The sequence below is a fragment of the Perissodus microlepis genome, chromosome 22 (assembly GCF_051167445.1).
Source record: "Perissodus microlepis isolate ML-2025 ecotype Zambia chromosome 22, ASM5116744v1, whole genome shotgun sequence".
Lineage (NCBI taxonomy): Eukaryota > Metazoa > Chordata > Actinopteri > Cichliformes > Cichlidae > Perissodus > Perissodus microlepis.
The window spans coordinates 30,834,406-30,844,568 of NC_140481.1; the positions used below are offsets into that span (position 1 = coordinate 30,834,406).

The 10,163-nt window shown below is 41.6% G+C and overlaps 1 protein-coding gene across 1 annotated transcript; it reads left to right on the forward strand.

Moving 5' to 3' along the window:
• Positions 1-629: 629 nt before the first annotated feature.
• Positions 630-9,001, forward strand: vamp1a (vesicle associated membrane protein 1a). The gene is made up of 5 exons (XM_084918922.1): positions 630-818; positions 3,066-3,195; positions 3,274-3,432; positions 6,769-6,820; positions 7,473-9,001. Coding segments are annotated over exons 1-5 (360 nt in total). The 5' UTR covers positions 630-816; the 3' UTR covers positions 7,490-9,001.
• The last annotated feature ends 1,162 nt before the right edge of the window (positions 9,002-10,163 follow it).

Below are 10,163 nucleotides of genomic sequence, written 5' to 3' on the forward strand. Positions count from 1 at the left end.
CAAAATGCTTAAATTTTGTCAACACAAACTCATGAGGGAAAAACAACACGAGAAAGGCTAAAATTGTGGTTAAAAAAAAAATCTGGGAAGAGGATGTGGCAACTTCAAAAGGTAAAAGAAGAAGAAATCCAGAAAAAAAAAATAACAATAACGTGTATTAATTAAAAAAAAACTCAGTCAAAAATTCATAAGAAAAAGTTGTGGACTTATGAAAAAAGTCACAAAATAACAAAAAAATAATTATTGTAACATAAAGAGAGAAAGAGAAAGAAATTAAAAGAAATTTTTAAAGAAATTTTTAAATATATGAAATATGATCAGGTATTTTATATCCTGAGTATTTATTGCCACCACACAAAGTCTGTTAATCAGAGTCAAATTCAGTCCCGAGTTTTTACTGAAAAAACATGAATTAGGATTTGGTAGAGTGGCTGAGGTGGACCTGATGGACCGCAGGCTGATGATGTGATGTTTAAATTTACACCTGAAAAAGTAAAATTAAAACAATAACAATAATAAAAATCCAGAAATGCATGTTTCAAACGCTCAAACGTAACCCATGATGTCAGGTTTGTGTTGGGATTAACTGAGAGACAGAGGAAGCGGGCATGCGTCCGTGTGCGCGCATAGGGGAGGGACTTGTGTCTGACGCGAAAGGTTTTTTCGGTCTGTGCGCAGCTGCTTCAGTTGTAGTTTTTCTACGTGTTTTAAGAGAAAAAGTGAATGAAGACATCAGACAGAGAACAGAAGTCCTCCTCCTCGGTTTAGGTCCAGCCTCACCCTCTCTCAGATCATCTCCATCATCCTCCAGCTCAGATGTGAGTACTCCGACTCATTTTTATTTATTTCAGGCTTTTTAAAACCTCTAAAATCTTTCAATCCGTGTCTGCTTTTAAAAAACAAAGTGTAGTTAACAGACTAAAGAGATTTCTCATTAAATTCCGTGGTGGGTACAGCTACAGCACAATTCAAACTCCTTTTTTCTCATTAATTTAATTTTTAAAATCAATTTTTATCTCTAAATTTATGGATCAAAAGCGAAACTTGTCTGGAAATGTCAGTGCTGAGACTGCAGAAGTACGACCGTGACTCACCGGGTGACTCACCTACAAAACTATCATCAAACAGTGTGATCGGCTGAGCTGTGATGCTTTAATTTCCTGTCACACACACACACACACACACACACACACACACACACACACACACACACACAGAGAGAGAAAAACAAAGAGTTAAACATATCACACAAAGCTACAAACACCTGGGAGTTTTTAGAGAGAAGAGAACCCACTGTGGGAATGTTTTTGGTGTGTTTTGTCCCGCGGGGGGAGGGGAGTGATTACTTAGTGCATGTTGATCTCCATCAGTCAGTCAGACTCCTGCTGCTGCTGCTGCACTAATCTTTCTCCATTTTGCGGGTGGAAAACAAGCCTGCTGGCAGTAACACTGTGTGTGTGTGTGTGTGTGTGTGTGTGTGTGTGTGTGTGTGTGTGTGTGTGTGTGTGTGTGTGTGTGTGTGTAAACTGTTTATTTTTTATTCTTTTAATTTGTCCTTTACCTCTTCTGAGCTGCTGAGGCTGTTTCATCCTCTGAGACTCTGATTTTGTGGACGGAGGCCAAAGTTTGATGAGTCATGTTTCTATTACTGAATTAGAGTTTGTGTTTAGAATTCAGGCAGCGTTCCTGCTTTTAAGGTCTAACAAATTACAGGCTTCACTCTGTGTTCCTGAAAATCATCTGAGATCTTACTTCAGAGTTTAAAATATAATATTAGTAGCACACAAAGGTTTATTATATTTATTAATTATATTGTATTTATTGTCTGAGCCAAACTGAAGACTGCTGTGCTCCTCCCAAACCTGCAATCACGATCCTGATTCATTCATCAGCTGTGCTCATTGAGGCTGGTTCTCCATGAAAACCTTGCAGCTCACGACTGTCACAGCTTCACTGCTGCCTCGGCCGATGAGCAAGGATCAAAAGTAAAAAGGAGAAAATCAAGAATGCTGCACACCCTTTAAATCTCTTGTTTTTCTCTTTTCTTTCTTAAAACAAATATTTGGCCATTTTAAACCAAGTTGGTCTCATTATTATTATCATTACTATATGTGCAGTTCCTTCACACAGGGGCGTTTAGAGGGGTGGCACCAAAGGAAATCAGACTATTTAGTCAGAAATATTTCATCAGTGTAGAAAACTGAATTTCTTTCATGCTCGTGTGCAGCCATGCGTCTGATTGCTGATTTAACATTTGAGATTTGGAGCTGCACAAGAACTAAAAGTTAATCTTGTGCTGGATAATTGTTTTGCTGTTTTAAACCTGAAACCTTTCTAGAACTGTAACTACACCTCGTATCATTGTTCTACACCACAGAACAACCCTGATTGGTCCATTCAGCACCGTGTTTCCTCCTATGTATTTCCAGCTGCTACTTTTTGTTAAACTGAAAGAAAAAGAAGGAATCAACAAGTATTTTGGTGGTGAAATCACTTCTTCTTCTTAATAAAGTCTCTTCTGCTGCCTTTGCATACACATTCCTACCCCAGAGACACTTTGCTACATGACACTTTCCTTCCTATTGTTGAGTTTTTAGTTCCTAAATGCTTTTTGAGCTTTAAGTAAACTTTTGCAGCTAAAACATGTTATTTTCTAGAGAGAACCACGTAGAACCTTTAGCTATAGATCTGACCTACATACACACTATCTGTATATATACAGTATTTCAAAAGTCAAGGCAGCAGTCGGCTTTGAAAAGTCAAGGAGCTGCAGTGCCTTTGAGCAGCATTCTTTAAATGGCCTTCAAGCTGTTTTTCCCCTCTGACATATCAGTGCTGCTGTTGCCCTGCATCACTGTCTGCTCTCTCAGTGCCCCCACAACCCATACATCCACCTCTGGACTCCACAGGGATGTTTAGTCACCACGCCATCTTTATATATTGCACATAAGCCTGAAGTTATGCACTCAAAGCCTAGATGTCTACCTCTAACTGTATTCTACTGCTGGGATAAATGAGTCATTTTTGACTGAATTCTTGTTACAAAACTCACATTTTCCCTGCAGGTCAACTCCAGATGCAGCAGGGACTCCAGGAGCTCCCGGGGCCCCGGAAGGTGAAGGGGGTCCTCCAGCTCAGGCCCCAAACCTGACGAGCAACAGACGACTCCAGCAGACACAGGCACAGGTGGACGAGGTGAGGACTGCAGCTCACTACGAGCAAATGGAAAACGTATCAGTGGCAGAGATGCTGATGGGTGTTTTCATCCCTCAGGTGGTCGACATCATGCGTGTGAATGTGGACAAAGTCCTGGAGAGAGATCAGAAGCTGTCAGAGCTGGACGACCGCGCCGACGCCCTGCAGGCCGGAGCCTCGCAGTTCGAGAGCAGCGCTGCCAAACTCAAGAACAAGTACTGGTGGAAAAATTGCAAGGTGGGTGTGACACAAGGAGATTTTTCCATGTTTCCTTCCCATCACCCCACATCCTCCCCTCAGGTTGGTTTCTTGCAGCAGACAGTGTGGCCTCGGATTTCTGAGTAGAAACCACCATTAAAGTGTTTTTTGGTTTTTTTTATAGATCTTCACGCATCAAACTAGAACTGGGCTGGACCCCTTTTGCTTTCAGAACTGCTTTAATACTTTGTGGCATTTATTCAGCAAAGTGCTGGAAACTTACCTCAGAGATTTAGCTCCACATTTTCACGCAAGCGCTGCTGATTTGTCAGCTGCACATCTATGATGCAAATCTCCTGGTCCCCAAGGTGCTCTGTTGGATTGAGATCTGGTGACTGCGGAGGCTGTTCAAATACACTGAGCTCACTGTCATGTTCAAGAAATCAGCTTGAGATCATTTTAGTTTGCGGCATGAGGTGTGCTATCTTGCTGGAAGCAGAATATGGATGTACTGTGGCCATAAAAGGATTGGCATGGTCAGCGACTATGGTCAGACAGGCTGTGGTGGAGAGATGCTCTTCTGCATACTTTAGTTGGAATGAGCAGTTATTAAGTTACCGCTGGCTTGCTATCAGCTCAAAGCAGTCTGGCAATGCTTCCCTGACTTATGACATCATCAGCAACCATTACTGCTCGCTGGATATTCTCTGTTTCATGTCATTCTTTCTAAACTCTAGAGATGCTTGTGCAGGAAAATCCCTGTGGATCATTTTATACGTCTACATGCTTCAATGCATTCAGCTGCTGCCGATTAGATATTTGTGGTAACAGGTGTTTAAACAGGTTACATCCCTTGTTGTGGAAAAGATTTCATAAAACTTTGAAATTATCTTTACATAATCAATGTGTTATGATCTGTGATCATAACAGCTAGAAATGAAGCTGCACGAACAGTTTCAGTTTAATGTACCGATTAAGTGCATTTAACTATCCATCACTACTTCACAGCGTCTCCTCTTCATCCATCCAGCCTCAGCTGCCAGGTCTTTTTTTATCTCAGCGTCAGTCCATCAAGCCCCGCCTCCCCTCTGTGCAGTTCAGACCGTCCAATCGCTGGATAGCCTGAGGAGGTGGAGGATTATATTAGAGGAGAGGAGGAGAGACTGTTTGACTGACAGCAAAGTCAGAGAGAGGAAGAGGAAAATCTCAATCTGGATTAGAGTGACAGTCAGGGATTAAAGAGCCAGCTGTGATGTGTGACGTAACTCCTCCTATCCAGCACACACACACACACACACACACACACACACGTTTGTACATGGATACATCCGAACAATCATATGTGATGCATTTTATTCTGCTTTAATGACCCACACTCTTACCATAAACACACTCCTGCTCTCACAGTGGGCAGAGAACAAATGTGGATTCATACGCCGCTGAAAATAGACCCAAACAAAATGTTCTAAAAACACACAAAAACATTTTCTTTTAGCTTTTTCAATGACAGTTATGAGATTTTCTTTATTTATATGTAAACACTGAACATCTCTGAATACACACACACACACACATTTCAAACACACACAGTCACCACCAATCTCTCTCTCTCTCTCTCTAAACCTCTTGTTCTTGTTAATCTCTCTCACCCTCCCCCCATCAGAGGTGATTTCCTGCCTGTTTCACTCTAATGTCATCATGTGGATTTTATTTATGGAGAATTTAGATCAACACACACGCACACTGTGCAACATGACATATATTAAAATCTGCAGGGCGTCCTCTGCTTTATATTTCTAGTTGGCCACGCCTACTCGGCTCATTAAACTCTTTTTATTTTTATTCTTGGCCTCTGCTTGCAAACTTCAAAAGCTTCCTTTAATGGCAGTTATTGTAATTTCTTGTATTTAAAAGAAGTTCAAAACCTCCCAAAAAAACTTAGTGAAGCTTTAAAAAATAAAAAAGTCAACGAGATATCAGCTGAAGTTGAAGTATGGACAGGCAGTGCCACGAGTACAGTGTCTTTATTATATGATGGAAATAATTAAAAATGCATTCTATTTCAAAGGACAGCCTGGGAAAGGAAATGGGTAACAAAGAAAAGTCCAAAGTTAAAAGAACAGCAGTGCACATCAAAATAAATAAATAAATGCTGCCCCCTGGTGGTGAACTTCTTAGTCCAAAGTTAACTTTAAAAAAGTACCTTTTAAAATGAAAAAACACATTTCAAAGAGAAACAAGCACTAGCTCAACAAAAAATGACTCAATATTATCAAAGTTATATAAATCTCTATCTCAGACTCACACAAGAGTGCAGAAACAGCTTGTTTAGCATCAAGGGAAATGTAATTAGTCCATCTTGGTATAAAGAAATAGAGAGAAACTTCAGACTTTGAAAAGAAAGAAAGAAACATGGGACCACCTCACAGCTACAGACAGATCATCGCCCAGCTGTAAAATCCAGTTCTCACTGAACTAATTCAACAAATTTGGGGGGATAATTACAAAAAAAGAGCGTTTAAGGCCACCCTCAGCTTACACCATCGTTCTCCTGATTGACTGCTCCCTTTAAACTAAAGGTTTGAACAGCAACACAGCAACAACTGTGTGTCTCAGATTATCATATGAAGACCATCAGATCAAGAGCTGAAACAACACTTTAGGCTTACTGGGATTGTTTGTCCCGCTGAGACTGAATAAATGACCGAGAATAAGTAAAAGAATAATCGCTCTCTTTTAAAGGTAGGTTTTGCAATTACCTTCTGCAAATTTTAATAATGACCTTCATCACCAGGGGGCGGTGTTTGACCAGTTGAAGTTGAGCGGATTTCTCTTCAGCACAGTCCACAGATGTTCACGTGAAGTCTTTGCTGTGGTTTCTTCACATTTTGTTGAAAGCTGAAACGTAATATGAGAAGGTTTATACCTATTTTAAACACAGTAATGTATATTAAGGACCTTAAAATGTATATTTGCAGGTAAATAAACTGAGGCTATAATTAATTGTAACTTCTACTTATGCACTGTTTCTACTTAAAATTAAAGTGAAAGATTATTTCTGGCTAGGACCCCAGTGCTCCATAAAGCGCTCAAACAGGAGCCAGCACTTCTCAACAAACAAGCCAGGTTTGGTGGACACATGTCTGGGTTAGAAGAGACCCCGAGCAGACTGAAGACAAGCTGGAGAGATGATGGCTCTTTGCTGACCCGGGAACACCTCAGTATCCCCTCTGAGGAGCTGGAGGAGGGGGGTGGAGGCTGATAAGCAGCAGACGATGGAGTGATTTATTGTCTGGGTGGAATTAAACGGCTGTTTCATCTTCTTAAGTTCATCTTTTGTTTCTGATGGCTCTGTTTGTTTTGTCTTTCTTCCAGATGATGATCATCATGGCCATTGTAGGTGTTATATTTGTTGGCGTCATTTTCTGTGAGTAAAATCTTATTTTTGCATGTGGTTTCTTGGCCTCCTTATGTGCACCTGTGGACCATTTTCAGTATGGAGGTTCAGCTTCCTGGAAGCCCCGTTCTGCTTCTTCTGCAGAAACATTAAAACCCATTTTAAGGAAAGTTTGCAGACACACTCTGCCGATTAGGACTTGTGTTGATTAAAGATTTAGCATGTGGCAGATTTCAGGTGGTTTTTCAAAGGCTAGCAAATTGTCAAAATGAACATCATTTTTCATTAAGTAATACTTGAAACTAGTGACAGAGTCTGTCACTTAACTATAACAGAGGTTATAGTCGGACCTCTTTTTTTTTAAATAATCAGTGGAGTCTCCTCCTGCTGGATTAAGGTACATCCACTTTACTTTCAGACCCGGTAGCTACACCCATCTCTGACTGCTGTCTGCACTCAGAGCTGCAGATCCTCGTGTAAAATCAGAGCAGTTTGATGCAGAAGTTGATGTTTGAAAGTACAGAGCAGCCTAAAAAAAGCAGACAAGCAGAAGATGATCCAGAGGTGCACCAGGAGACGTCCTAGGAGGATTTTACAGTCTGTTGCACTCTAAGGGTTATAAAAGCTTCTTTTTACTTTTAAATATCACTCAGCGACAAATATCTGTGTTTGCTGTCCTCAGTGTATTTCTTCTACTGAGCTGCTCTTCAGGGATGGACGCACAAGTCACAGGACAAGTCTGCACCACCGAACGCCAAATCCAGCCTCTCCTCAGTGCTCCTCCACCCCAGCGATGCCTTCCTCCAAAGCCTCCATGCATGCTCACGTAATGTGCTCCACTACCTCCTTATTGTGCCTCCGCATGAGGCCGGTTTCCTGACTTTGTTACCGGGTTGGGTTTACTGCAGGTGTAAAATCTGTTGACCCAGGTTTGTCCTTTAAACACTGAAACAAAAAGAAAAAACCTCCTGCTGCGCCTGGTTTTTCTGCAGCTCAGTGCATGCAAGATTCATGGACAGGAAGCAGTGTGAGGTTTACTGGACACCAGTAAGAGCTGAAGTTGAATAGTCAGCTGGCTTCTCTTCAGAGGGCTTCTGAGTGACCCAGAGGGATGTGAGCAGCATCCAAAAGAGCTGTTTGAGTTCCTTAAATACAAAGGAAAGGAGCATCAGTGCTTCCTTTATTACATCCTTTAGCAGAGGATACACTGGAGCAGTGCCATCCCATAATTCACAGCATTGCAGACTAATCTTGAAATAAAATAAGGTTTCCGTGTTATACTAAAAATCTCTACCGCAAAGTAAGGCTTTGTGCTTTAAATATAAAATCATCTCTGCATGAAGATGATCATCTATCCAAGTAAATTTAGGCGTACGATAATTCAGTTCACGTAATGCAGCCTTTAGGATTCTCATCGTCAGTCATGGAAATCTTAATAAAGGCAGGAGTGACACTGGATCGCCGGATCAGCAGGAAGGGAAATTAGAGATATTCATCTTTTCTGTAAAGTTACAGCTTTGTAAAGACGAAAGCCTGCATCGAACAAAACGGTGCAAACTTTGTTATCAGGCTTGAAACCCATCGTCTCTGTCAGGCTTTGAGGCTTCGATGATCCAGCAGCAGAGGAAGGCCAACTATGATGAACCTGCTCACCTCTCAGAACAGTTTGTTGCCTAAATCGACCAATTCTGACTTTCTCGCTCTTCCTCCTAACGCTCACGCCACGAATCCTCATGAGTGACACTGAAATCAGGTTTCCTACTCGAGCTTGAAACATTTAAGCACAGCTGCTCTTTCTCTGTGTTAAACCTGGGTTTACAGATTCCTGCTTGGCTCTTCTCTCGGTGCAGACCACTACTGAGCAGAAATCTGACTTCCTGCGTGATTAACCCACCTGCTCGCTTGCCCAGCTCCGTCCGGCTGTCCTGCATTTGTTTCATCGTGTTGTGAACCAGCCTGAGTTTTGTTATCTGTGGTTTGAATGTTCAACATGTTTCTGTGTTCAGCCTGAATCTGATTCCCGTGTGTGTGAAGGAGCTTTGAGGCTGAAGTGATTATTTAACCTTTGAAATATATTAGTCCATCTTAGACCAAATGGTGGAAGGTGGGAGTCGCTCATCATCATCATCGTCAGTGTTTCTTCTGTACTTCTTTGACACGCTCAGAGAGAACAGCCTGGACTTTCAAATAAAGTCATGTTTGCTACACACACAGCGTCTTTGTGCTGTCGTTTGTTTGGTATCTTTAATATTCTTCAGCCTAAATACAAACTATAGGTTTTAAAGGGCTTGTGTTTTAAATGAGTCCCATGTTGAATCTGCAGCAGTCGACCACCTGAGCAGGCACATTTTAATAGAGCAGAAGATTTTGCCTTTCAGATGAGGTCTCATACACTGGTTTAATTTTTTTCAGAATTTTCTCCCTCAAACTAAAAATACAAACACCGCGTGGATCATCGGTGACTTAGTGACATTTAAAGAGTTTTAAATACCTGATAAATATACTTTCTTGGTCACACCTTACTAGTACTGGATTCAACCTTCCTTCAGTGCTGCTTCGGCTCTTTGTGGTACAAAGGTACTGGATACACTCCTGAGATTTTGGTCCATATGAATACGATGGCGTCACACGGTGGAGGCCTCGAGTACAGTGAACTCAGTCATGAGAAACCAGTTTGATGACGTGTGGACAGAGACGTACCTGAGGACTGTTTTTCTTCAGTCTTTGGGCTGTGACTTGTTTCCTGATGGGAGAGATGCATGCGTGCATTTGTTTCCAGGCTGCACTCTGTTGTATCTGGTGGTCATTTGAGGTCACTGTTGCATTCCTGTCAGCTTGAACAGGCCAGCTCCTCTGACATCAACAAGTACTCTGCTGCACTCTGGATATTTTCTCCATTTTGGACTCTGATTTACCCACGTAGCCTCTCCAAAGCAGATCAGCAATTTCTTTAAAAATAGTCGGAACAGCCCATCTCACGCCATTCCACATTCACCTCTCTTGCCCACGCGCACATGCACCAACCAATAACATGGCAGCCATTTAATTTGATATTTGTGTTAATGAGCAGTTGAACAGGTACAGCCAACAATGCGGCCAGTGGCTTGCCGTCAAGTACCTGGAGCTAAGCTTGCTGGCTGGTGGAGACTCCTGTAAGGTGAAGCGCTGAAGTTAAAAACACAAATCACAACAAGCCGGAGGAACTTTAACCCTGAGAAAGTGAACAAAAACAGTAAAGTCATAATGTGTGTGAAGCTTCAACAGCAGTAAACACCTTTCATCCTTCCATTTTCTTTCACTCGGCCAATTAATTTTTTAAATTCTCAAAAACAAATCACATCTTTAAGTCGCAAAGCTGCCACATATGCAGGAC

Coding starts and splice junctions, on each gene's coding strand:
- vamp1a (XM_084918922.1), top strand. Junction 3,196..3,273: donor CACAGGCACAGGTGGACGAG/GTGAGGACTGCA, acceptor TTCATCCCTCAG/GTGGTCGACATCATGCGTGT. Junction 3,433..6,768: donor ACTGGTGGAAAAATTGCAAG/GTGGGTGTGACA, acceptor TCTTTCTTCCAG/ATGATGATCATCATGGCCAT.